The following is a 26704-nucleotide window of genomic DNA, read 5'->3' on the forward strand; positions in this document are numbered from 1 at the left end:
ACCCTTTTCCTAAAACAACACTTTGTTCCCCAAGCCCTTACCTTTGGAATGAATTCTGACACTTATTCCCAGACATGCTTACTTTAAATACCTATCTTTTTTTGGCAATTTCAAAGATCGTGTTGTAGTTGTTAAAAGTGAAAGATCTGGAGGCAGGCTGCCTGGGTTCAAGTTTGGCTCACCTCTTAACAGCTGTGTGACTTTGGGCAAGTTACTTAATCCCTCTGAGCCTCAGTTCTTTCACCTGTAAAATGGGGCTCATCACAACTGTCTTATAGTTGTGAGGATTCAATGAAGTGTTACTAGAATAGCAGAGAAAATGTTCAGTGAAGGTCAACCGTTGCTGCTATTATTATTATTACTATTATTATTCGCAGTCTGGCCAGCACACATTCTGCTGCTGTGCAGGGTAAAAGCCCTGGCCTGGTTTCCGGTCCAGATGTTCTTCCTGACTGTTGTGTGACCTTGGGCAAGTTATTGCCCTTTTCTAGGTCTTGGTGTCTCCATCTGTATACTGTCTACATTCTGGGAGCACAGACCTTCTTAAAGGAGGGGGATGGTGGTGGCTGCTATTTTATAATTAATCAAGACAGTCAGATAGAAAGAAACAGCACCCACTGACCTGTCAGGATCACGGCTGTTAGAGCGCTGGCGAATGAGTGTGTAATGAACAATTTTTCTAATAAGGCTTTGTACCTCCACCCCTTTGCTCATGTCCTCCCATAACATATTTTCATTTTCATATTATCATTACGTGTTTTATATATATATATATATATATATATATATATATATATATATATATATATATATGTTTGTTGGCCCATCCCCTGGCTGTCAGCCCACATGGGTGTGGACCGGTCAGGCTTATTCATTTCTGTGTCCCCAGTGAGTGGCACAGGGACAGGCATGCAGTAGGTGCTCTGCAAACACCGATGAAAGGGAACAGTTCTGGGTTGCCTACCGGTGGGACTCTGATCTGCTGCTGGGAGACCTGCAGGAGAGCGTGTGTGTGCACGTGCGCATGTGTGTGCGAGCCCGCGTGTTGGGGGAGGGGCATGGCCTCGGGAAGGTCTGTTCAGCATGAGAGCGGCCCTCCTTGCCCTCAGCATGGAGGTCGGTGTGTGCGTGGAGGCGTACCGCCAGGAGGCCGAGACCCACCGCCGGCATATCAACAGCGCCTTCATGACCTTCGTGGTGCTGGATGCAAACGATCAGCCCCAGATGCTGCCCTGGATTCGGCCTCAACCTGGGGTGAGTCAGGGCAGAACCTGCCCCCCACTAGCTCCCCTCCCTCTCGGCCCAGCTTGGGGCTAGCCCTTAACAGGCCCTGGGAGAATGGGCCCAGCCCTGCCCCTCTGCTGGGGCATAGCCAGTAGTAAGTGTTCTGGTGTGATCCCCAGAGATGCCCCTTGTGCCAGGTGGGCACCTTGTGCTGCCTGAAAGAATTCAGGCTGTGGGTGGGCCCGGCTCATAGTTAGATGTTAACAGGCATTCATGGGCCTGCAGAGTTGGAAGAGCACTGGCTTGGGGGTCAGATGTGGATTGGAACCGCCTGTCATGTTCTAGCAGGTCCCTTCTGTGGGCTTTCAGTCCCCATGTGTAAAGCAGGCATATCTGCAGCCCCGACCTGACGGGGCTGTGGTGGCATCTTGGGATACTTAACCTGGGCCTGGCTAGGGCCTGCAGGCACTCAGGAAGTGGTGAGTGTTATGACAATGGTGACAGGAGAACAAGGAGCACAGGGACAAGAGTGAGGGGCCTGGGTTCAAAGGCTATCCCTTAAAAAATGCTTTCTTGGGCCTCCTCTTGGCCAGGCCCTGGCTTGCCTCTGGGGGGCGGGGGGCGGGCAGGGAGTGACCTTGGAGAGGCCTTTCCCTCTCTCTGGGAAGGTCCCTGCCCTACCTGTCTGCCTCACAAGGTCGAGCACAGGCTGTGAAAAGCCCTTGCTCTGTAGCTGAGTGTTGGGCAGTCAGGACTGAGTGTTGGGTGGAAGAGTAGGGAACCTGGCAGACAGGTGGTATAGTGTACAGTCCCCAAGGTCCTTTCAGGTCTTTGCTATTTAATGCTCATTAGTGGGGAGACATAAGAAGTCGTGATTAAGAGGACGAGCTCTGAGCTAGGCCATCACACTTTTGATCCATGCTCTATTCCTACCCTTGGGACCTTGGACAAGCCACTTAACCTTTTGATGCCTCAGTTTCCCCCTCTGTAAAATGGCGATCGTACTAGTTTCAACCTCCTAGGGTTGCTTTGAGGCCTGGATGAAATTTTGCGTGAAAAGTACTTTAGAAGAGTGCCTGGTACATAGCAAGTATTCAATAAATGTGGATTCGTATTAGCATTGCAAGTACCCTTAAGATCTCCTTCTCTGGAGGAGGAAACAGGTCCAGTGAGGGCAGCTGGAGTTCCCAGAGTCACTCAGGGAGTCTGAGGGAAAGCTGGGGTTGGAGCTCGGTGACCTGGCACTTTCCTGTCCAGGTTGCTCTGACTCTGGCGGTCCCAGTGAGGCCTGAATTCCACTGGAGGGTGGCAGGGCCTCTTTGGGTCCTTGGAGGGGAGTGGGGTATCAGTAATGGGGGCGGGGACAAGCTGGTTTGTCCTGCCTGCACCACAGTCTGTCTCTGCTTCTCTCCCCAGGATGGCGAGCGGCGGTACCGAGAGGCCAGTGCCAGGAAGAAGATCCGCCTGGACAGGCAAGTCGGGGCTGGGTGGTGGGAGGGGACACAGGGCTCAGGGCTGTCCACCGGCTCCCCAGGCCTCAGGGCCTCTCATTTCTGCAGTGCTGCCCCTGTGCTGGGCATTGGCTGGGCCCTTTGCATCCATGCAGCCTCATTCCACAGTGGTCTGACTGGCTCATTGTACAGGCAAGGACACGGAGGACGGAGGGATTAGGTGGCCACAGGCACACAGATAGGAATGATGAGCAGAGTGAGGGTTTGAACCTGGTCGGATGTGGCCAATTTCAAATCCTGTGTTCCTCCCATTGAATCTGATGCCCATTTGACAGATGAAGAAAGTTCCTGAAAGGAGAAGTGATTGCTCAAGATGCAAACCCAGGTGTAAATGACTCTGCTAAGGAAGCACTTTACAAACTTGAAAGAGCTGTAAACACACCAGGGGTCACCATCACCATCCATTGTTAGTAAGGAAAATGTGCATTCCTGGAGTATTTGCCATATGCCAAGCACTGTTCTCATGACAACCCTATGAGGCAGGTGTGACTACTGACCCCATTTCACAGATGAGGATACTGAGGCATAAGGGTGAAGTAGCCTTAGCTTAGCAAGGGTGTGGGTCACTGAACCTTCACCCAACACTCTTAACCCCCTGTCCCTTCTCACCCCTGACTGAGTTTGTATGTTCTCGCTGCTGTGTTCTGTGTGCCTGTCCAGTCTCCCTGGCCAGACAGGAGTCTCGCCCACCTGCTGGGCTGAGCACAGGGCTTGGTACACAGTAGGCCTGCACTGAAGTCTGTCCAAAGAGATGGGCTCCCAAGGGACCAAGGTTGTCCTCTTCCCTCTCTTCCAGGAAGTACATTGTGTCCTGTAAGCAGGCGGAGATGCCTCTCTCTGTCCCCTGGGACCCAAGCAATCAGGTAAGGCCCCCTGCTCCAAGGGTAGAGTCCTTGGGCCCACCGCACCGCCCCCCCCAACTTTCCCCTGTTGTTGGAATGGGTTTGGAGATAGGCCTGAAGGGGACCGGATATTAACACCTCAAGATTGGTATGGTTGGCAAAGGGCTCTCCTGTGTTCCTGTTTGGGGAAGGAATCTGAGCCCCTAAGAGGAGGAGCAGCTTGTCCAGGTTCACTGGGCAAGTCTGGCCAGGCCTGGGCCTCCTTCCCCAAAGCCCAGCTCCTACCCTTCTCCATGACCCAAGTTCCTTAGCATGGCCTCAGCACGGAGCCCCGAGGAAGGGGAGAAGGTGAGGCCTCTGTGTGTGCCCTGTCCAGGTGTACCTGAGCTACAACAACGTCTCCTCCCTGAAGATGCTGGTGGCCAAGGACAACTGGGTACTGTCCTCAGAGATCAACCAGGTAGCTGGTCCCACCTATCATTTCTCCTCTGAGCAACCGGAGGTGACCGATTGCAAGGAGCAGAAACCCTCTCAAACCACTCAGGTCTACAGGGGGTTTCTTAAAAGGAATGGGATGAAATCATGGAAACATACCTGCCCCCACAGAGCCTGGAGCAGAGAACCCCCAAATCTTTCTCTGCTCCCTGCCTGCCTTCTTGCCCCCATTTCTCATTCCTGCTGTTCTCTGCCCAGCTGCTTCCTCCCTCTCTCTCTGCGGGGGTGGGTGGGTGGGGGGGGGGCAGTGAGCAAGCATGGGCTGAGGGAAGATGAGCTCTGTCACTCTTGCCTGAGTCACTTCCCCACCCATGACATTAGGGGGTTGGATGGGCCCCTGGCTCTGAGGATCCATTCCATTGTTGCTTCAGTCACTGCATCTTGGACAAGATGCCTTCTTGTCCACCTGTGCTAAATTCTCTCAACAGCCATTTTCATAGGGAAATGACTGAGGCTCAGAGAGGTTGACTCTGTTGTTCACAGCCACATAGCGAGTCAGTGGCAGCCCTGAGCTTCCAGACTTCATGTCCAGCATCCCGGTCAACCCACCCCACCATCCAACATAGTCTGGGAGGGAGTGCAGGAACGAGGCGGCCCTCTGTCCCCTGCAGGTCTCCCTGTACATTCTGGAGGATGACAAGTACCTCTCCTTCCACATGGAGATGCTGGTGCATGTGGACACAACCCAGGCCTTCCTGCTACTCTCAGACCTGCGTCGGAGGTCTGAGTGGGACAAGCATTACCGGTGAGGGACCAGGCACAGGGGGGCAGGGCCCCTTTTCAGGCCTGAGGGGGAGGGGAGCCCTCACATGTCCTGCTGAGTCATCCCTCATTATGCTCAGCCCTGCTGTCCTTTAGCCAGGGGTGGGGTGGGGGACTGTAGTTATGTGTTAGGTGGGAGTCAGGGTCAGGGCTATTCTGAGCCTTCTGGGAAGAGACTGAGCCAGGAATTGGAGTCGAAGATCTTGTCCTGTTTCTCGTCCAACTAGCTGTGTGACCTTGGGCAAGTCATTTCCTGTCGTAGGCCTTAGTTTTCCTCCTCTTAAAATGGGTACTTGAGGGGAGGGTCATGGATTTGCACTCATGGATGGATCTGTGATTTTCATGCTGTGTTCTATGGCGTTTTTCATTCCAAGAGGAGTTTCAGAAACTAAGGGTGGGAGTAGGAAGGCTGAAGGAGTGGGTGGGACTCCCTCCTAGGTTCAGGCCAACTGATGGCCAATTTGCTGAATTTACCAAGTTTGCCAGTTCTTTTTATGGATATGTACATGAATATGTTATTTTTGAATGTAGTGAATGACTGACTATAAATATTATTCCTGTGAACACATTTGTTCCCCAAATTTACTGATTCTTCATATGAATATCTTTTTGCATTTAGTCAAGGAAGATAAATTTGTTCTTAGAAAAACAGTATTTTCCTAAGATTTCAGTGTTTAATATGAGAATGTTAAATTGAAACTGGTAATTTTTCAAATTCCTTTGAAATCATTTTTTGTTATTGCCAATACCCCATTTTGGGGGTAGGGGGTTCTTTGATCATTTCTCCAATGCCTTATTACGAGGACCCTATATTCTTGAGTTTATCCATAAGGAAGACCTGTGCATTTGGAAATTCAGTGAGTAGGTCGCTTGATTTTTGACAAATTGGCCTTTGCCCTACTGCCCCCATCTGTTCTCATCTGAGCAGGTCCTCTTGTAGCTGCTTATACATGGGCTTTCTGCTTAAGGTTTCTTTGCAAAAGGGCTATGCTGCTTTAAAAAGCCTGGTCTAGGTGACCCCAGGTCTGCTGGCAGTGCCATTCAAGAAGCCTGAGAGGTGATATGGTGGTGAATGCTGTGGGGCAGTGGAGGGTTGGGCATATGGTAGGAAGGCTTCTTGGAGGAGGTGGGCTGGTGTGGGCCTTGAAGGCCAGACCAGATCTTGATACTTGATGGGATTGTGGGGGAGTGGCCTGAGGAGTAAGGGAGCCCCTGACTGCTTCCCCCCACCCTGCCCATAGCCTCCCTGCTCCTGAGGCAGCCTCTGAGGGTAAGTGGGAGAGCAGGGGAGAAGATAGTGGGTCTGGACATGGTCATGCATACCTCTGTGTGGATGTCTTTGTGTGAGCGTGTGTGTGTGTGTGTGTTTTGGTGTAAGACTACGTGTGTATAGGCATGTGAGTGTGGTGTGCCCGGGCCTGAGGGACACAGCTCCGGCATCTGACAGCTGAGCACATTTCAGTGCTGTTTCCCTATTAGTCCTGGGCTGAGGGCGGGTTACTTCCCTGAGTCTCAGCCCTTCCTCTACGTGAGAGTACCTGCTGCTGGGCTATTGTAGGATTAAACTCGTAGTACATGTGAAGCACTTAGAGTAGTGCCTGGTATATGGCAGGCGCTCACTAAATATTCAGTACAACCAGTAAATGATCACACACCTGTGTGGGGCGTGTGAACCTACACAAACATGTACAGATGCACACGGGTCTGTGTACACGGTGGGTGTCTCTATCCATGTGTCTGCATGGAGGTATGCCCGCAGCTATGTGTGTGTCTGTGCAGGTCTTTGTCTGTTCCTGTGTCTGCGCATGTGTATGCATTTGCCTGTGTACATTTGTGCACCTTGGCCAGGCCTTCCTGTTCTCTTGTGGTCCCTGCTGAGCAGTGTAGGGGATGAAATGTCCCCCAAGCATCTGCTTGGGGAGGCTGAGGCAGGGAGAACTGGGCCAGAGCCACTGTCGCACAAGGAACCAGTGTGACGCCCTTGGGCTCTGAGCTCTGGGCCTTCCCACAGGAGCGTGGAACTAGTGCACCAGGTGGACGAGGACGATGCCATCTACCACGTCATCAGCCCTGCCCTCGGCGGCGATGCCAAGCCCCAGGACTTTGTGATCCTGGCGTCCCGACGGAAGCCTTGTGACAATGGGTGGGTGCCTGCCTGCTGGGATGGGACGTGGGCAGGGCTCCCCAGAAAGAATCAGTGCTGTGCTTCCCTTTGGCTGTGGGACCCCAGGTACCACTTGGCTTTTCTGGGCTGCCATGGTTTTACTGTGGGTAAAGGGACAAAGGAACACACCTCCCCTCTGGTCACTCATGCTCTAAAGCAGTATAGTCTCTGTCCCTGGGGTGGCAAGGCCATTTCTCACATGGTGCCTTCTTGGCCTCCATCCTTTGAAAGCCCCATGTTGGTTGAAGGGTGGTGAGCTGGCCAGCTGGGCCATAGTGAGGATGCCAGGACAGGTGGCCTCACTTCTGCTAGAAATAGGTACAGAAAGATGAAGCATGAAAATCCCGAAGCCCACCATTCCTTCCCGAGTGTCTGCAGTAGAGGAGCTTTTCCACAAAATTCACAGTGAAGTCACGCTGGCTTCTGGCGAATTCAACGCTGCTCACACATGGGTGACTCCCCTCTTCAGGCTTTGGGCCTTTAAGAGTTTATATGCCTTAGACTCTGGTGTCAGTGCTGAGGGGAGTTCCGGAGCTTTAGGTGGGCAAAATAGGCTCTCACCTTTTCTTTCTGTGCCCTTCTCTGCTCTTCTTCTCCAGGGACCCCTATGTCATTGCACTCAGGTCAGTTACGCTGCCCACTCATCGTGAGATGCCAGAGTATAGGCGCGGGGAGACCCTCTGCTCAGGCTTCTGCTTCTGGCGCATGGGGGACCAGCTGACCAAGGTGAGGCCATGTCCCCTTTGCCCTCCATCTGGACCCACCCCCAAATCAACACTCATGTACAGGGCTCAGTGCTGTTTGCTCACACAATTCTAGCCCTAGGCCCCCATTTCCTGCCTGCCACCAGGCTGTCTTCCAGCTTGGGGGAACCTAAGAGTATCAGGCTGAACGTGAGATCTAATCTTACCTTGATTAAGATCTCATCCATGCAGAGTAAGTCCAAGGCCACTACAGGGTCTTGGAAAAGCTCTAGACATTGAGGGCAGAAGGCCTGGGTTCTGATCTAAAATTCGTCATTACTTACTTATATACCCCTTTGTTCTAGGAAGGCTTGCTGTGGTTCTCAGGGCCCATCAAACGATGTGGGGAGGGGACTGAAAGTGAGCCAGGGTGGGGATATGCAGCTCCCCTTGGTTCACAGCTGCTGCTAAGGCCCCTAAGACTTGCCCAGGTAATACACTTAACTGATGAGCTTCTCAGGAAGATCTCTAAGGCCCACCTTTTATTTTATTTATTTTTAATTGTTTTTCTTTTCTCCCCTTCTTCCCCCCATTCCCCCCCCCACCGCCCCCTGCCCATTCCGGTTCAAGCCGTCGTTTCTCAGTCTAGTTGTGTATGACACAGCTCCCTGGCCCATGCTGGTATTATGAGCCTTGCGTTCCCCCTAGCTGAGGCAGTCAGTCGCTGGTTGCCGGTTAGCTGCTCATGATGGCTGCTGGCCACTCACGCTGGCATCACATGGCAGCCCGTGGCAGTCCACACCGACCTCTGGCTGTTCACAGCAGCCCATCTCCAGGGAGAGCCATTGTTCACAATCTTAGCTGTAGAGGGCGCAGCTCACTGGCCCATGTGGGAATCGAACTGGCAACCTCGGCTTTAGGAGAACGGCGCTCCAACCACGTGAGCCACTGGGCCAGCCAGCTTTTAAACAGGATTCCATGCTGGGCTCTGGAGACCCAGTCCCTGTCTGCCAGGGTCTCCTGGCTGGCTGGGGAGACACATGAAGATGGTAGTATGTAGTGCCAGAGGGAAGTTAAGGTTGTCAGCACCCAGAGGGAGGGGTCTGGAAACCTGCTGGAGGTCATGCCTGGCAGTCCTGTAGTCTTCTAAGGCCCCAGGTGCTGCCCTCCCAGCAGGCTTAAGCAAGGCTGCCTCCCCACTCATGTCCACTGGGCTCCCACTCCCTCCCCAGCCCAGCTTCCCTGAGTGTGGCTTTCTGTCCTGCAGGTGTCCTACTACAACCAGGCCACTCCGGGCTTTCTCAACTATGTGACCACCAATGTGGCTGGCCTCTCCTCTGAGTTCTACAACACATTCAAGGCCTGTGAGCAGTTCCTTTTGGACAACCGGAATGATCTGGCCCCCAGCCTCCAGACCCTCTAGTCACTTTCAGTGGCCAACTCACTCCCACCCCATCCTGCCAAGGACACATGTGCAGTGCATTGAGAAAGGCAGACATTTATTTTTCCTGCCTCCCTAATGGGAAGCCTTGACCCAGGGGTCCTTCCTTCCACTGGGTGATCAGTTTCTGCCAACATCTGCCAGCAAGTCTTCGCGGTAACTCTGGGGCAGCCTGTAGTAGACCCGGGTTCTGTCCACGGCCCTGGCTGCGAGCAGTACTGTCCGCACAGATGTATAGTTGCCCCCCGTGGAGCTATGCTCCATTGTGACAGTGGCCCGGGGTGAGGCTGCCAGTAGCCTGGCCACAACTCCAGCCATTCTCTGGCCCAGCAGCCCAGCCTGCAGCTGGAAGGACACAGGTTGCCAGAGGCCCTGGCACAGCTCCAGCATATCTGTGAGCAGCTGTTCCCCATAGCCACTGCCCAGCACCTCCTCAGGCCAGCCTGGTGCCACTGTCACATGGGGGAAAACCTCGGCCACAGCTGTAAGCAACTCCTTGCCAGCCACGTGGCCAGGAACCACAAAACTCCCATGGGAGACTGTGGCGCCGACCCATACAGGCCGAGGAAGGTGGCCAAGGGTGGAGAGGTGGGCCAGCACTGCCAGAGACGGCCGAAGGGCTATGGGCTCTGCTATGTGCAAATGAATGCCCCAGCGTCCAGGATGTGTGGCAAGCTGCAGCAGGCATGACTCCAACGTCAGGACACGGCCACCTGGGGCACGTACTATGGGCACAGGGTCCCCAGCTGTAAGCTCCTTGAGGCCAACGTTCAGCAGGATCATGCCTTCTTTGTCTGGAAAAGGCAGTGGAGGCAACAGTGTCTGGAGCTCAGATATCATGGGGATGTCAGAGGCCCTTGTTAAAGGGGTGGAGGGGTGGTAATGGGCAGCCAAGGAGGAGGACTAGTGCCTCTTCTGTCTGGGATCTGGGGACTAGGTCTGGGCCCTAAGTGGAAGGGCTGATTCATAAATGTGCATGGGGCTCATCAGAATGACATGAGAAGCCGTGTCCGCCTCACAATGTGGCTGAGGGCTCAAAGGTGCTGGTCTGAAGGCCAGGAGCCCCAGGCCCTTGGCAACACTGTCCTCTCCTACCTCCTATCCATATTGCCATGGTAACAGAATCCCTGCCCCAAGCAAAGGGAAGCCCCACCATTTAGCTGGGGCTGCAGGCAGACCTCACCTGAGAGTTGCACTGTTGCTGTTGTTCCGTTGCCCTGGATGTCAGGAACCAGCCACATCACACTCAGACCATCACCCCTGGGGAGCTGGAGAAGAGGGATCAGGCTGCCCCCTGTGTAGTAGCTTCGCTTCCTTGTGGCATTCACTGTGGGGCCCCAAATAGCCAAGATGAAGTGACCGCCATTCTCAGAGTGCCTTCTGTGTGCCGTGGCTGTACATGCATTCTCTCTAAGCCTCACAACAACCTACCAAGTAGCTGTAATTTCCCATTTTGTAGATTACAGGAAGTGACTTGCCCAAGGTTCTACAGCCAATAAGCAGAATTGCTGGGATTGGAACCTCCCCCTCACCTAGATGGCTCCCAGGAGAGGGATGTTGAATCTGATGGGTCCCCTGTGAGATAAAGCTTAACTGCCTACCCTCCTAGGTTTGGAGTCAGGGAATGAGGGCTTTGAACTAGGGAACAGGTAGCCTCTGGATCACTGATTAGCAGATACAGCCAAGGGGCTGCTCTCTGAAACATTAGAGTGACCCGCAGAGGAACTATACTGCAAGAGAAAGTATATGGGGTTTGGAATTTTCTGGGTTCCAATCTGAGCTGTACCATGTAAAGACTGAACGACTTTATATACATTCCTTAACTGTTCTGAGCCTAAGTTTTCTATCTATAAAATGGAGTCTCTGCTTCATGATACGCAGCTTAGCATATGATACCAGGGGCTGGCACACAGTAGGTACTTAAAATGATTCCCCGTTTCACACAGGATTTCCCCCTTCCGATGCCCCACACCTCCAGCTCTGCGCCAGTGTCCTCCAGCTGCTGCCCTGTGCACAGTCCAGCCCCACTTCCCGTCCCCGCCCTCCCAAAGCCACTTCCTACTGGCAAGCTGCTTGAACTGCGAAAGGACAGGCTCGAAGAGGTCATAGTAGATTTGGTGGGTAGCACAGTTGTCCCGAATGTAGAGGAGGTCGTCCACTGACACGGGGTCCGAGGCACCCTGCCACAGTGTCAGGCTGTACCTGGGGCCCAGAGAGCAGGCTCAGCGTCTACCTGGGCCCAGCAAGGTTCTCAGCCCCACTCCTGTGCTCAGAACTGGACCCTAGCTGGGCAGGGGCTGAGCATCTGACTTCCCACCAATCCCTTCTCCCGGAGTACTACCCCGCTTCCTGGGGGCAGAAACCACCACAGGGGCTTCAGGAACTGAAAGCAGAGGCCCAGGAGGAGGAAGGGGATGGCTTACGTGCCTCCTATTTCCTATTTCCTGTTTTAGGAAAACGACAAAGATAGAAAGGGATAAGGGGAGAGGTCAGGTGTGAAGGAGGAAGGGGGAGCCTTAGGACTCCTATGGGGAGTGGTTGAGAAATGTGAGGTTTGTCAGCAGGGAGCAGACTGCAGGAGTGGGGGTGAGGGTTCCTCAAGCCCAATAGGACTGCTCTGGGGCAGATGTTGCAGATACACTCTGTGTAGTACACAGCTGGCTCCCATGGGAGAAAGCTGTAGGGAGGCAAACTGTGTCTCAGTATAAACTCCAACGGGCAGAGTTATCCACCAATGGACAGTCGGCTGCCTCAGATGATAGTGAGCAGCCCATCACCAGAAGTATACAAGCAGAAAGCAGGGATGTTGTAGAGAATGTGAGTACTAGGCAGGGGCTATACCAGAATCTTTAAGACCCTTTCAGCCATGAGCATCTGGGATCTTCCTGGAGGCATCTGTGCCTAGGGGTGGGTTTGGCAGGAGCAGGGGCTGTGAGTTTTCACCTGTCAGATTGGCTCAGCAGCCAGCTGAAGTGGGGCCAGGCAGCCCGCGCCATGACAGCCCTCACAGGGAAGGTGACCCTCTGCGGCAGCGCTCCCACCAGCTTCTGCATCTTCTCCACCATGGCTTGGGTATAGGTGCTGTTTGGGAACAGGGGCACATAGAGGGTGGTCCAGCCTGGAGACAGGGTAGCCTCAGGATACTTCTCCTGAACCAAGGCCAGGAACCTGCAGAGAATCAGAGACACTGGTCTTGTAGAGCCTTGCTGGCCTTTTTCTCATTTCCTGGTTTGCATCACTGTGCTAGGAATTGTCAGGACCTATTGAATCTACATGATATAAGGGCAGAAGTAGAGTCCTAAAGAGCAGAAGTGACTTGTTCAAGGTCCCACAAATTGGGCATGGATTTTGGAGTCAAAGGGTCTGGGTTCAGGTCCTGGTTGGGACCTGGGGCAGTTTATTCAACCTCTGATTCTCAAAGACAGAGTTCTTTCAGGCTTGGCAGAGCCTCTTAAACATCCCCATGTGGCCAGAGGTGATGAAATCAAGAGCCCTAGGGGTAGAGATCTGGGCTCTGCTTGCTGTGAGAGCCTCTGAAGCTTCAGATTTTAAAATTTCATTCAGATTTTACCCTGATGCAAATTCTAATAGACAAATAAGTTTACCCCTTCCTCTTCCCAAACTATTGAGTAAAATCAATACTCCAAGAAGACAAACCATATTTATCTTGGGTCACTGACCATATTTTTCAAACTTCTGCTTTCCAAATGCACCTCAGTTTGAGAATCCCCAATACTGGATGGATGGCTTGTTGGCTGGTTGGATGGATGGTAAAAAGCGTGGGGCTTAGAATCAGAAAGAATTAGAATCTTTGCTCTGACAATTACTAGACTTAGGCAGGTCATTTAACTTTGAGGAGATAGTTACTGTATTAATAAAATGAAAATGATAGTACCTACCTCATTCTCATTGTGAGAGTTAAATGGTATTTTACAACTGAAATACTCAAAACAGTGCCTGGGACACATAATAAACTTTCAATAAATTAAGCCTCAATTGTCAGCTTTCTCATCTGCAAAATGAGGGGAAAATACTCCCAACATCTGGTGCCGCTATATAGGGATTGAATCAGGTGTGTTTTTTCTTTTTATGTGGCCCTTCTTTGTAAACTGTAGAGCACCATTCAGCTGATATACATGAGGGCTATTGGTGGCAGTGCTAGGATTTCATGGGGGCTGGGCAAGGAGTCAGCATTTTAGACTTTCCTAGCAGGTCAAGCCCTGCCCTGGTCACTGGGGATACAGAGTATCTCAAATGAAATAAGGGCTGTGTTAGAAGTGTGGTTGTCAACCTGGGATGTGGGGCAGTTTTCAGAGGAGATAATGACTGGGCAAAGATTCTTCAGGAAATGGGGGGAAGGCATTTGAGGCAAAGGAATAGCATGTGTCACGCAGGGCGGCCTGTGGGATCTCTAGTCCTGCTCCCCACATAAGAATGCAGAACATGGTGAGGCCAAAATGGAACACCCACGGAGCCATAGATAGGGGAGTCATGCCACTATAGTCTAGCTGGCAGCTGGGTTGGAGACACAGGAAGCAAGAGCCACACTATCCGTAACCTGCCGTCCGCTTCTCTGTCAACCAACCTCACATGCTAACTGTAATCTACTCTTGCTAGCTCAGCCACCATCTTCTTGCTAGCCCCCATTTAATGCTAGCATAGCCATGACAGTTATATTAGTGGCCAATGGCTCACTGGTTACAGCTGACTGCCAACTAGCCACAGCTGATGGCCATCCAATCACAGTTGATGGCCATTTACTACCTGAGCCAGCACCTTTCCACGTGAGGCCGAGAGCCTGGAAACTGCAATCCTGGCTCTGTCCCTACAGCATGTGTGAAGGCTCAGAAGTCAGAGTTCATGGTGTCTCTAGAGGCAAACTTAGGAAGGGTCACCTGAGCACTTCCTGTGCCAAATGAAGGAAGAGGGCTGGACACAGTTGGGGCAGAGAGGGGACCACTCACCGTGTGGCATTGATCTCGATGGAGATGGGCACGTTGGGGCCTCTCAGGATGTCGGCATTGATCCACACAGGCCTCCGGACTTTCCCGTCCTTTGTCAGCCGCTGTAGGAGATCCAAGGAGGGCCCCACGGCCTTGAGACTCTTGAAATCCAGCTTGATACCTGTGGGGAGGTGGCCGAGAGCTTGGGGAACTGGCCCCTCATGCTCAGGAAAGAAGGAACTGGAAGACAACACTTCCTGGGGCGGAGAGCAGGTATGGTGTGTGTGTGGGGGATGGGGTGGGAAGGGGAGGTGGTAAGACAGACCAGATTCTGGCTGACTGTGAAGGGCTTTCAAACAGACAGAACTAACCCAGAGAGGAAGGGCTGCTGCAGGAGTGAGCTCCCATTCCTTGAGGAGACGAAGCAGAGGCCAGCTAAGGGCTTAGGACTTGGGGCTAGTGCAGGGGTTGTCAAGCATCTGATGAAAAGGGACTGTGATTCTTTGACAGGACAGTCTCAGAGGGTCCTAAGCCACTTGAGCCTGTAGGGAGGTCATTTGGCCTTTAGGAAGGGGCATTTGAATAGAGAAGGGCAATCTAGGGAGAGGATGGACCCAGTGTGAACAGAGGCCCATTCTATTCGGGTGGTGAGGGGCTGGGGAAAGTCAGGAGATGAGGCCGTGAAGTTACAGAGGGATGCTGAAAGCCAGGCCAAGGAGATCATACTTTGTCCTGAGGACCATGGGGAGCCATGGAGGTTTAAAGCAAAGATGCGACATGACAATTGGGATTTGGAAAGCTCACTCAGGTGTGTGTGGTGGTGGCGGTGGTCCGGGGAAGACAAAAGGGACTGAATTTGGAGGCAGGAAGCCAGTGAGGAAGGAGGTCCAGAAGAGATGGTGTGGCTGGGACAGGGGCAGGGGGTTGGATTAGGGTTAGGATTGGCCCAAGTAAATGATGCGGGAAATGGGGGAGAGGGGGATTGTTAGGGTCATGCCTAGATTCTGACTGTAACTGACAAAAGGACGTGGGAGGAGAGGGTGAAGCTTAGCTTTGAACATGTTTGTATCCAGTTGTGTGGATCCAGGAGGGAACACCCTATGTGTTTGGCACTTGGCAGTTTACATCCCCCATCTCACCTGTGTGTCCAGGACAGAGCACCCTCCACATACCCTTTCACATCTTCCATCTCACCTAGAATTAATTCCCTGAGCCCGGGCTTCCGGAACATTGGGCAAGAAAGCCAAGGCAATGGGCAACTTGTGACGGACACTGGACTTACCTCCCAGGGGAGTGATCCCTGCACATGCTCTCTGAGGACCAGCGGGCTGGGGAGCTGGAAGGGGGCCAAGAGAAGTGCTTACCTTTCTGGGAATTGGCCAGCACGGCCTCCAGCCACTGCTGCAGGGTGTTGTCGCTATAGATGGCCGGGGGGTGCGCCATGATGGGGAGCCCTGTCTCATTGGCTGTGTTGAGCCCTTCTATGGTGACATCTGCCTCTAGGACCATGATGTTGCCTGTGCAAGAGCCAGAACTCAGTCAGTTCCTTATTGTTTTTTAAACAATAGTTCTTATCATAAAAAATACTTCATGTTCATTATAGAATACTTGGAAAATACAGAAAAACAGGGAAGGATTTTTCTGTCTGCTGAGATGCCGTTTCCAGGCATAGCCTCTGTTTGGCTCAAATAAACTGTAAAAAAAAAAAAAAAAAGGAGAGAAAGAGAGAGGAAATACAGAAAAACAGGAAGAAACGAAATAAGGAAATATTCATCTACATTTCCATCATAGTTCACGTTTTGATGTATTTCCTTCCATTTTCGTCAATGTATAGTTTTTACACAGTTGAGACCACACTGCATTTATACTTTTTAACCTATTTCTTTCAACATTATGACGCATTTTCAGTTTTTTATGTCTTTTAAAAGAAAAAGTTACAAATGCCTGTAGGAGATCCAGGGAGGGCCCCACGGCCTTGAGACTCTTGAAATCCAGCTTGATACCTGTGGGGAAGAGGCCGAGCTGAGGTTGCACACCACGATTTAGTTAACCCCCTCCTATTCCTGAGACATTCCTGCAGTTTCTAATTTTTTTGTTAATAATGATGCATGTATGATCCTGGTTTTCTGCTTACTTCTGATTCCTATGTGGAATTTGAGTCAGGACAATGCAGGGTGTCATTTTTAGTCCACATTATCAAATTACTGTCCAGAAAAATTGTTGTGGTTCAGGTTCCCACCTGAAGTGCATAAGCTTGCCCATCTCTGCACCTTGATAGCACTGAGCATTGTTATTTTTATCTTTTAAATTCATGCAGTTAACTCAGTCAGGGGGATGTCATCTGATAAGCGCTAAGGCCTTTGCAATGGGAAGCAGATGCTGGGAGACCACCCAGCAGACCACTCTGCATTAGGGGTGTGGTGGGAGGGTGGGGCTGCTTGCAGCTTCTGCAACATCACTGGCAGTTGGCATCAGCAGGGGCCTTTTCTCTAGTTTATGCTCACAGACTCCCGATTATTCCTCTTGTCTCTGGCCCTGATCCCCTCCAAGTCCATTCTCTGCACAGCCACTAGAGTGAGTTCTAAACACGTACCTGAGCATGTCACTTCTGTTAAAAAAACAAAAACAACCCCACCCAGTGCCCTGAAAACCAAATCCAAATTCCTTCCTTGTTGTCCTTGTGGTCCCACCTAACAGGGGCCAGTTCCAATCTGGGGGAGGTAGGGGTGCATTAGGAAGGAGCCGGGACTGGAGCCAGATCTGAGTCCTGGGACCCGCTGGCACTGCTGCTTCCTTTGAGACACCGTGAGCCCCCTGAAGACAGGGTCACGTCCTACTCACTTCTGAACCTTCTTCCTGAGATTGGCCCAGAGCAGGGGCCCAGCAAATACTCAGCAAATTGGACTAAACACTGATGGAAAGTGCGTTTTGGACCTAATCTGCCTCCTTGCAATTGCCACCTGAGTCCAGCTTCTTCCTAGAAAAATTTTCCGTTGTCATTAAAAGCTGTTACCCGCCTTCCAGATGCTGAATCTGGGGGTCCAACTTGCTTGGGGTGGGGGTGGGGGGTATGAAGAATGAGTAGGCCATGAAGGAAAGATCAGGTTCCTGCAGCCACAGCAGGAGCCCTGGTCCTCAGGGGGCACAGTCAGGAAGGAGTGTTGCTCTCCAGAGGGAACAGACGGGAAGTTACCAAGACCCCACCCCCACCCCCAGGATCTGTACACATCCCATCCAGGCAGGAGAGCACTGTGGTCGTGTGCAGACCCTAAACCCATTCTGTTAGCTTCCAGTCCAAGCATTCACACTTGCAAGCTATGTGACCATGGGCAGGTTACTTGGCCTCTCTGTGTATCCTTTTCCTCGTTTACTAGAATTAAATAGTAAAATATCCCTGGTTGGGCATTCACTATGTGTTAATTATTATTTACATGGAGTAGTTCACTTAACTAGGGTAACCATATGTCCCCATTTGCCTGGTATATTTCTGTTATCTCTGCATAATTATTACTGATCTCTTTCACTATAAAAATTGCCCTGGTTGGGACAATAAATGATATAGTCACCCTACCAAACCACACTTCGCAGAGGGGAAAACTGAGCTGCAGACAGGTGAAGTAACTTGTCCCAAATCACTCTGCTGGTACGTTAATGTCCAATGTAAAATTTGAACCCACTTCTGTCTGCTTCTCAGGCCTTCACTCTGGCCCCTCCTCTCCACATGGATGTACAGTCATGTCCGCGATGACGTCACCCGTTTAAGCCTACCACTGGCTAACTAGCAGGATCCCCACCCCAACTGTGGCACCACCCTCCTCCCAGGGGCCTAGCCCAGGGACCTGGCAGGACTGTCAGGAAGAAAATTGGGACTGGGGTCCTCTCTGGACCTCGAAAGCTATGTTAAGAGTGCCTCTCCATGCTTCCGTGCTGTCAGCACTGCCTGGGTGGGTCCTTTGGCTTTCTTCTCGGCCCCGGTCCCAGCCTGGTGGGATTGGCTGTCTGCTACCTCAGGGCTGACATGGGTTGAGCCAGAGAGGTCCTCCCTCTCTGGCCTGGTTCCCTCAGAGGGAAGGGTCTTTTTCTTCCTCATCACCAAAGTCTGACCATTAGACTCCCCATCAGAGGAGGTCCCTGAAATACAGCAAACTGGCTCCCCCCATCCTGTGGTGGCCTCTCCGCTGTTGACTATCAGCCTGCCTCCTCCAGGAAGTTCTCCCTAACCCTTCATTCAGTCATTCAGCAAACCTTTCCCAGGTACTTACTCCCAGGCCGTCTGGTGTGGTGCCCTGTGGGAATGAGCCAGACCTGGTGCCTAGGCCTTGCTCTGCCTCAGACCAATTGTGTGACCTTGGACAAGACGCTCTTACACTTAGGACCTGTTTCCTTATCTGAAATTGAGGGATTTTGGTTAAGCAGGGGTTCTGAAAATGTCCTGAGGCCAGCAGTATCAGCTCACCGGGGAACTTGTCAGAAATGCACATTCTCAGGCCCCACCCCAGAATCACTGAATCAGAAACTCTGGGGGTGGGGCCAGAAATCTGTCTTCTGAAGCAGGCTCAAATTTGAGGACCATGTCTTTCATTTTGGATAGTTACTGCTTTAAGAGTTTATCAGCACGTTCATGAATGTTCTCTACTGAGCATTCTAACAGCCCTGAAGGAGAGGCTGTCTTCCTGTTGAACTGAGCAGGGCAGAGCGTGGGGCCAACTGCTCTGGGTTCCTATGTTGGCTGAGCCACTTTCAGTGTGACCTCGAGCAAGTCACCCAACTTTTCTGAGCCTCCTTTTTATTTCTGTCACACTGTACCTTTGAAACAGGCTGCTTGTGGACCCAGGAGAACCCATGCTCCATAGTGAGCAATCACTGATTGGTTGCCATAATCATTCTGAGTTGGAGACTCAGAGTTACATGATTTGCTTAGGTTTTCACAGCTTGTGTTTGGTAGCCCTCGGCCACAAACTCACATTTTCTGGCTTCCTTAGGCTTTGAGGGCAAAGTCCTCCTTAGCAAGGACAGTAGTCACCTGACAGCTGGGAGGAGGGCAGGACATGATAACTTTGGAATCAGACCTCTGGTTCAAGTCAGAGCTTATCAGCTGCACAGCCTGAGCCAGTCACTCAACCTCTCTGAGCCCCCACTCATAGTGCTACCTCACAGGTAGAGTTGTCTTATCCCAACCTCTGCTTTCCCTCCATCTCTTCCACTCCCACCCTGGCCCATCCCAGCCCTCACAGCTGGACTTACTGTTCAGCGCAGCCCACATCTCTTTCTGGCTGTTGGCAGCGTGGTACCAGGTGACCAGCAGGCTGTCCCGTTGGCTGATCTGGCCCAGGCTCAGCAAGTAGTCCAGCATGTCTGCATCCGGGCGGCAAGCCGCATCCTGCTCACAGCCTAGAAGGAAGCCAAGGAGGCTGCCAGCATCAGTTCTCGCCCCAGCCCAGGAATCCCGTCCGTTACCCACTCTGCCAGCATGCCATCTAGCAGAGACAGTGGGCCCCCAGAGTCATCAGTGCTGCACAGGAGGGAAATACATGGGCTTCTAGGTGCCAGGAAGCTCCTAACCAGCCTGGGACAGTCAAAATGTTTACAGACAAAGAAACATTTAAGGGGGTCTTAAAAGACACGTGTAAATTTGACTAAAAAGGGGATCGGTTATTCCAGACAGAAAGGACATTATAAGCAAAGACTTGGCTGCAGGAAGCAGTGTGGTTGCCTAAAGGAATGGCCATTGGCTTTGTACAGATGGGAAGTATAGAAATGGAATAAGGCAAGATTGGAAAAGAGGGTTGTGATCAGGTTGTAAATGGCCTTGAACTCCAGAAGAGGAGGTGGACATGTGCTGAGGGCAGCGAGTGAGTTTAGTGTTTAGAATGCTCTCACTGGCAGAGAGAGACTGAGTGAGTGGGGAGACTGCCGTAGGGGCCCAGGTGGGGTGCAGGAGGAGCCTGGAAGCCTGAGAAGGCAGGGTGGTAGCAGATAAAGGGTAGGAGGCTGAAGGCAGTACCCTCAACGTGCAGGGCCCAAAGAGACAAGCCTGAGGCAGGACGCGTGGAAGCTGCTCCCAGGTCCCTGTGTGAGTGAATGGAGGAGGCACGGGGGCGAGCAGGTGTGGCGATGAGTTTGGCTCAGTCTGCTGAGTTTGAGATGCCCACGTGACTTCCAAGAAGAAATGTGTCTGGGGGCACAGAAGGGAGGTCTGGGCTGAAGACCAAGATCTGGTGTGGTCTTAAGGCAACTGAAGCCTGGGGTAGGGAAAGAAGGCTAATGGAAATCTCTGCTGGGGAGAAGTCTTGGTATGGTTGGTAAGGGAGAGGCAAATGGAGGGGTGGATGGGGTTGAGTCTCGGTGGGGATACAGAATAGAAGAGCTGTCCCGCATGTTTCAACAGAGCCTTGGTTGAGACAAGGAGTGAGCAATAGGGGAAAGCCAGCATGATGGCATGGCGGGGAGGCCCCTACCTGGCTGGGTGACCTTCTGCAGCGTGAAGCACAGGACCAATCCAATGACACACACCAGAATCAAACTGGCAACGCTGGCAATGATCCACTTGGTCTGCTTTGAGCACTCCTTCAGGTAGGCCATGACGACTCTCTCTGGAGAATGCCTCCCAACTCCTCAAGGCCCAGAGTCCCTGACTGCTCTTTAGCTGGGGTGGGGCAGGAAGCAGGAGCCCCAGCAGTACCGAATTCTCCCCCGGGGCAGGGTAGCTCCTGCAGGTGTGGAATACCCCAGACCACCCCCTCTCTCCTCCTCCCTGCTCCTCTCCCCTCACACTCCCAGGATCTTAACGGTCAAGCAGAAAATCCTGTCACCCCCAATATGACCTTTGAGCACACAGAGGCAGCAGAGAATGTTGGCCCAAGGCCCACGCCTGGCCTGTCTACCCCTGCTTAGGAGTTGAGAGACCCTGTATCTAGCTTGCTTTTCTGGAGACCTGCAGCAAGTTTCTTCCCCTCTCTGGCCCTGGTTCTCCTCTTTGTAAAAGGAAGCAGCTGGATTGTCCTTCTTTCTCTTTTTGCCCTGCCCCAGGAAGTCAAGATCAGGCAAGGGTTGGTGACAAGGACAGATTAGGTCTGCCTGATGAACTTAATTTTCCTTCCATCCCTGATTGTGGCTGATAGATTATCTACTTGAGATTGAAACCGATAGGCCTGGCCTGCTGGCCTGGGTCACTGTATGTCACTCCTGGGGCAGCAAGTCCATGGGGAGGGGCTGAGTCACCACCTCACACAGAGGGTGTCCTGGGGGCCCCGGTGTCGGAAGGAAGTTACAGACTCCCTACATCGATGACCCTGGAGTTTAAATGAGTCCAAGAATCACCTGTAATGCACAGGGACTTCGGCTTATAGAGGTTCACCGAGAAATCCAGCCGGGCTCCTGGCGATTGATTCGAGCGAGTATGTGCGCCTCTCAGAGTTGTGGATTAAAACATGGCCAGTAACCTCACAGGGTGATCTGATCTTAAATTCCTAACTGGACAGGTCAAAGTAGGTAGTTGTGCCCCAGAATTAAAACTTCTTTAGTGAAAGATTTTAAGCCAATTCTGTCCATTGTTCTTGTGTATCTAGTTTAACACACCTTTGAAATACCAGAAGCAATACCCCTGCAGGGGATATTAACCCCCCAGTAGAACACATAATCTTGTTAACTATACTGCAATCCAATCCCCACCTTGCTCCCCCCACCCTCCCCGCACCTCTATGTAATCTTCTTTAGGCTCTTCGCTTAATTTCAAATGCAAAACTGTGATTCCCTGGAGCATTTGAGATCTTGCTTCCCAGCATATATCATGAGTTTGGCTCAAATAAATTCTTATAAAAATTATCTACAGGTTTGGACCTGTTTTATGTGGACAGTGTTTAGAAAGATGAATGCTACCCCTGTGGGCAGATGGAAGGAGCCTGGTGGGTGGGCAGCAAGTTGGGAGGGAGTTTGGTTCAGGCTGGGTGAGTCATGGGGCTGTGGGTCATTCCTGAGGACCTGCCCGGGAGGACACTGGAAATAGAGGTCTGGGGATTGAGATCAAAAATGAGGATGTGAGCATCATTTCCTGCCCAAGGCACAGAGAGGAGTGCATGCAGACCTCTGGAGAGTTAGGGCTGGTGGAAGAAGAGCAATCAGTCAAGAAGAGTGGGACAGAACAGAGATTCTCTAGGTGGGGGAGGGGTCCCAGGAGTGAATGGAAGGATCATTTCGAAAAGAATGGGGTAGTCAGCTATACCTGGAGATGGAGTCCTATAAGGACAACAAGGTGCCGGCAGATTTGACAATAAGAAGAGTGATGGCGATATTGGGGAAGACACTGTCCATGGGTGCCATTTACAATGGGATGGTCACATTTTGGGGGTTATAGTATTTAATACCAATGCTGGACGAACATCTTTCTGAAAGAAAAATCCAGAACTTAGATCTCACAGTTGACGAGTGCTCTCCATGTACAAACAGACCTTGTTTTAGAATTGTTTATTTAGACTTTGTGACACTCTTAAAAGGGAGGCAGCATCACCCCCTTTTTCAGTTAAGGGAATGGGAGTCGGACAGCAGCAGAGCTGGGCGTAAAGCCTGGTCTTTCCATTTAGCAGGCTGTGAGTTGCCCATTCCCCTAACCCACCCCCAGGATGCTCCTCTCTCAGCTCTGAGGAGAGTGTAGGCTGCATCTTGGGGGAAGAGGGACTTTATCCAGCTCTGCCTTTTGGCAGGAGGAACGGCTCTGGGGCTGACTCCAGGCTGCAAAGTACTCCACTGAGTGATATTTCTGGTGAGACAGAGAACTATTTAAGATACTGTACTCCACCCTGTGCCCAGCACTGCACTAGGCTCTGGGGACTCACCCTCCATGACCTATTGTAGAGAGAAGAAAGTAGGGGTGTCAGGGGGCTCCACTATCTCAGATGTGGAGCAGCCATTCTAGAGGTGGTGCTGTAGGAGGGGGCTCACAGCTGTAAGGATGTGCCAATAGCGGGGCCCCCAATAGGGGGCATGATGCATTGAGGAGACCCAGGGGATTAGGAGAGAGCGGAGCCCCAACCTTCTAGGTAGGCCAGGTGGCTTTTAGGAAAGGCATGGAGAACCTGGAAAATCATAAGGGTCAGTCATGGGCTAGGGAAAGATTGTTCAGACAAGGGAGCATTGCAGTGTGACTGGATTGCTGGGTAGTAAACGGGAATACTCAGGAGATAAGGCTGGCGAGGTGAGCAGGTCTGAGTCACCCTGATAAAGAGCTTGGCTCCAACCTGGAGGTGATGGGGAGTCCTCACCTGTGGGATAAGCAGGTATTAAAACCACAAGATCAAAATGGCGTGACTCCTACTGAAAGCCCATGATACCAAACCTAGATTCAGTATCTGACCCAATTGAAGTTTTAACCTCTCCCAGAAACATAATTTTAATCAACAGTTGAATTTTCTGGTCAAGCACCAGTAAGGTAATGGGCCCTTTCCATACCCCATAGAAAGAAAAGGCAATCTGTGTGATAAAAACCCTCCTGATATGGACCAAATGAAAGGGCTTCTCACTATAGAAACTCTAAGTTATCTTTCTTTAGTGTTTTAACTCCATTAGTTTCTTAATCATAAATAATAGATTGTTTTTAACCTGAATCATAGAAATCTCCTACACCTGCTTTAGATAATAACCGTGTTTCCTTGAAAATAAGACCTAGCCAGGCAATCAGCTCTAATGCATTTTTGGAGCAAAATTAATATAAACCCAGTCCTATTTTACTATAAAACTGGGTATAATATATAATATAATATAATATAATATAATATAATATAATATAATATAATATAATATAATATAATATAATACCGGGTCTTATATTAATTTTTCCTCCAAAAGACGCATTAGAGCTGATTGTCTGGCTAGGTCTTATTTTCAGGGAAATACGGTACCCTAAAACTTGTGATTCATACTTGTTGATTGTAATCATTAAAGCCTAGTGTTCTACCCGTTCTGGGCCTAACTCCTAGGACAATTAACAACACCTGAATGACTGGTTGAATGGATTAATTAAAATATATTTTTCCTCATTCAGGGGCCTTGGGGATGCAGAGGATACCCCAGCAAGGTTGCCAGCAACCAAAGAAGCCAACGTGGTCTTCTAGGCGGATCCTGAGACCCTTTCCTCTCATCTGAGATCAGATAGGGCGAGAGTTCCGTGAATCCCTCAATAGGTAAGGACAGCTCTATGCCCCTGTCCAGCAGGAAGGAGATACAGAAGAAAAGACCTTCTGTCCCTCAACTTCCCACAGAGATTTTATGGGGATCATGTCTCTCAAAGGGAAAACAAGGCAGGCAGTTAAGAGATAGATATTAGGTCTCTACATTCCTGCATAATCCACAGAATGCAACTGCCCAAAAGACCTCCCCTCTCTGCCCCAAACTTCCCCTTTTCATTGTAATTATCTACCCCTATGAGGAACAAATGGGTACAAAATACCCAACTAGATTAAACCGGCCACTCATACCTTTTCAGTAAAGGCCACAACGACCTTCATTTCCCCTGGGCCTCATTATACCATCATTACAATATCATACAAATGCCTGGAAGTTCATTAATATCATTATAACAGACTGAATTCTGGGAAAGAACATGCGCAGTCTAACAAGATGAGATAATAGCCTTTTGTCAATCACAGGCGTCACTCAAGTGGTCCCATGCCCAGAAAGGAACATTTGAGAGAAAAGGAGATAAAAGCCACCAAGGCCTCGTTAGTGGGGGCCCTTGAGCCATTGTCTGTTGCTCAGGCCCACTCCTATATTTTCTCTCTTAATAAATTGCTCTTTCACCACTTTATTTCTGTGTCTTGTTCAATTCTTTCCTTGAGACGCCAAGAACCTGGACACCGCGTGGAGAACAGCCCACTCTCTGGTAACACTCCCACTCTTCCCTCAAAGAAACCATGTCCTGGCCCCAAAACAATTCTTTCTTTGCTTTCCCTAATAGCTCTCTTGCCCCATCCTGCTCCCCGTAAAACCTTAATAAGACCCCCTGTCTTCCGCTAAGGGAAGTGGATCTTGACTGAAATAATCCACTCTTTCAACTTCTTAATCTCACCTTCTTTCTGCCTATACAACTCCTTGGAGCGCCCTTCTAGTTGCTAGATGGAATATTGCCCGATTCATGAATAGCTTAATTAGGCCAATTAGATCTTTACATTTACTCTGTTGAAATTTGTTTTTTAACGCAGGAAACATGCTCAGCTTTGCTTTTTGGAGGGTGATTCTGGAACCTGATATTGAGAAATGGCTTGAGAAGACCCAACCCTGGCCATCCTGTTCTAGTACTGCTCCCAACCCTGGCCCCCGACATCCCACAGTGTTGCAGAAAAACGGCAAGGACCGAGAAACTTAAGTGGCATGCAGAGATCAGGGAGAACACAGCTTTATTACACCGGCAGGCTCAGTGGGATCCTTCCCAAAAGACTGAGCCCCCAGCAAGGTTTTGAGCAGGTTTTTATGGGTTGGGGACTTCCTTGAGTCAGGGAAGGGGCAGGTGTCATCTGGTGATTGGCTCAACCTGTGGCTAGGAAGGGGTTATATGGAAGTGGGCTGGGGCTTAGGCTGGGGACTTCTCTCTCCACTGGGGCCACCATTTTAGCTCAGTTCCACGTGGCAGGGAACCATTTTAAGGTCAGTTTCCCCATCAACAGCATTCTGCTCAGAACTACCAAAAGCTGAGGTTTGAGCCCCAGGCTCTGTTACCTGAGTTACTTTGATCCCCGCAAGCCTTCTCAAGTAGGGAGACTAAACAGGAGGTTTTAGGAAGAGCCAAATTTGAGATGTGGAGCGCCATCTTTAGGGCTGGTGCTGCAGGAGGTTCTGCCCACTAACCCTGAGAGGCCCTCACCAGCTTTCTTGGGGCAGTATCCTCCTTCCCTACCTCCCCCACAGAGAAGCCCATCAGAGTGTGGGGAAAAGCAGCCTTGCATTATCTCAGGAAAAACAATTGTTCCTGAATCCAGCTCATGAACATTCAGTGTCCACTAGCTGGGGTCTGCTGAGCCCTGGGAGAATACAACTTGGACCCTGTTCCTGATGCATTTAGAATCTAGTTGCAGTGTTAAGGTCATGAAAGCAGAGAGTCTGCCCCTGGCCAAGGATGAGCATTGTAGAGTTGTTGTGAGGGTTAAATGAATTCATCCATGTAAATCGCTCAGGACAGTATCAGGTAAAAATCAAGTGCTTGATAAAGATGATCTGAGTGGGGGTTCAAAACTGCATGTGCATCGGTGGCATGTGGATTATTTTGAGCTAAAGGCAATGTTGGCTTCAGGCTCAAGAGAAACTTCTGCCCCTCCCTTTAACTACCTAAAAGAACGTGAATGAGGGACCTTGCCCATGATAAGAGATTACCAGCAATAATCTCTTTATGAATCAGGGCAAACTTTTATGGCAGGGCAAACTTTTATTTACTAAACATCTGCTCTTATCAACCTGCAATGACCCTTTGAAGCCCCCAAGTACACTACCTCATCCCAGCTCAGAATTTCTTATATACCTAGATCCCCCTTTCTGTCTGTGAAACTCTCCTGCATGTGGGGTCTTTGATTCTCTCATGGAGGTGGGATTCCCATACATACATATGTATTTGGTTATTTTCTCTTGCTAGCCTGTCTCATGTCCATTTGATTATTA

The 26704-nt window shown here is 50.9% G+C and overlaps 2 protein-coding genes across 2 annotated transcripts in view; one reads left to right on the forward strand and one right to left on the reverse strand.

Annotated features, from left to right (window-relative positions):
* ACOT11 (acyl-CoA thioesterase 11) overlaps nucleotides 1-13111 on the forward strand; it is a 46395-nt gene extending 33284 nt beyond the window's left edge. Inside the window, exons 9-16 of the mRNA XM_019742864.2 lie at nucleotides 1110-1254; nucleotides 2641-2696; nucleotides 3532-3598; nucleotides 3954-4037; nucleotides 4684-4817; nucleotides 6846-6977; nucleotides 7598-7724; nucleotides 8949-13111. Of these exons, the coding sequence (XP_019598423.2) occupies nucleotides 1110-1254; nucleotides 2641-2696; nucleotides 3532-3598; nucleotides 3954-4037; nucleotides 4684-4817; nucleotides 6846-6977; nucleotides 7598-7724; nucleotides 8949-9104 (901 nt within the window). The 3' untranslated portion in view covers nucleotides 9105-13111. The remainder of the gene's footprint in view (nucleotides 1-1109; nucleotides 1255-2640; nucleotides 2697-3531; nucleotides 3599-3953; nucleotides 4038-4683; nucleotides 4818-6845; nucleotides 6978-7597; nucleotides 7725-8948) is intronic.
* Nucleotides 9243-20647, reverse strand: FAM151A (family with sequence similarity 151 member A). The gene is made up of 8 exons (XM_019742866.2): nucleotides 20524-20647; nucleotides 19310-19456; nucleotides 15430-15582; nucleotides 14087-14246; nucleotides 12066-12290; nucleotides 11185-11324; nucleotides 10306-10449; nucleotides 9243-9916 (listed from the first exon to the last, which is right to left on the reverse strand). Exons 1-8 carry the CDS (start codon nucleotides 20645-20647, stop codon nucleotides 9243-9245), a joined length of 1767 nt encoding a protein of 588 aa, XP_019598425.2.
* Nucleotides 20648-26704: the final 6057 nt, after the last annotated feature.

The sequence above is a fragment of the Rhinolophus sinicus genome, linkage group LG06 (assembly GCF_036562045.2).
Source record: "Rhinolophus sinicus isolate RSC01 linkage group LG06, ASM3656204v1, whole genome shotgun sequence".
Lineage (NCBI taxonomy): Eukaryota > Metazoa > Chordata > Mammalia > Chiroptera > Rhinolophidae > Rhinolophus > Rhinolophus sinicus.

Coding starts and splice junctions, on each gene's coding strand:
- FAM151A (XM_019742866.2), bottom strand. CDS start 20,647: ATGGCCTACCTGAAGGAGTGCTCAAAGCAGACCAAGTGGATCATTGCC. Junction 15,583..19,309: donor GATGTGGGCTGCGCTGAACA/GTAAGTCCAGCT, acceptor GCTCTTGCACAG/GCAACATCATGGTCCTAGAG. Junction 14,247..15,429: donor GCTGGCCAATTCCCAGAAAG/GTAAGCACTTCT, acceptor ACCTCCCCACAG/GTATCAAGCTGGATTTCAAG.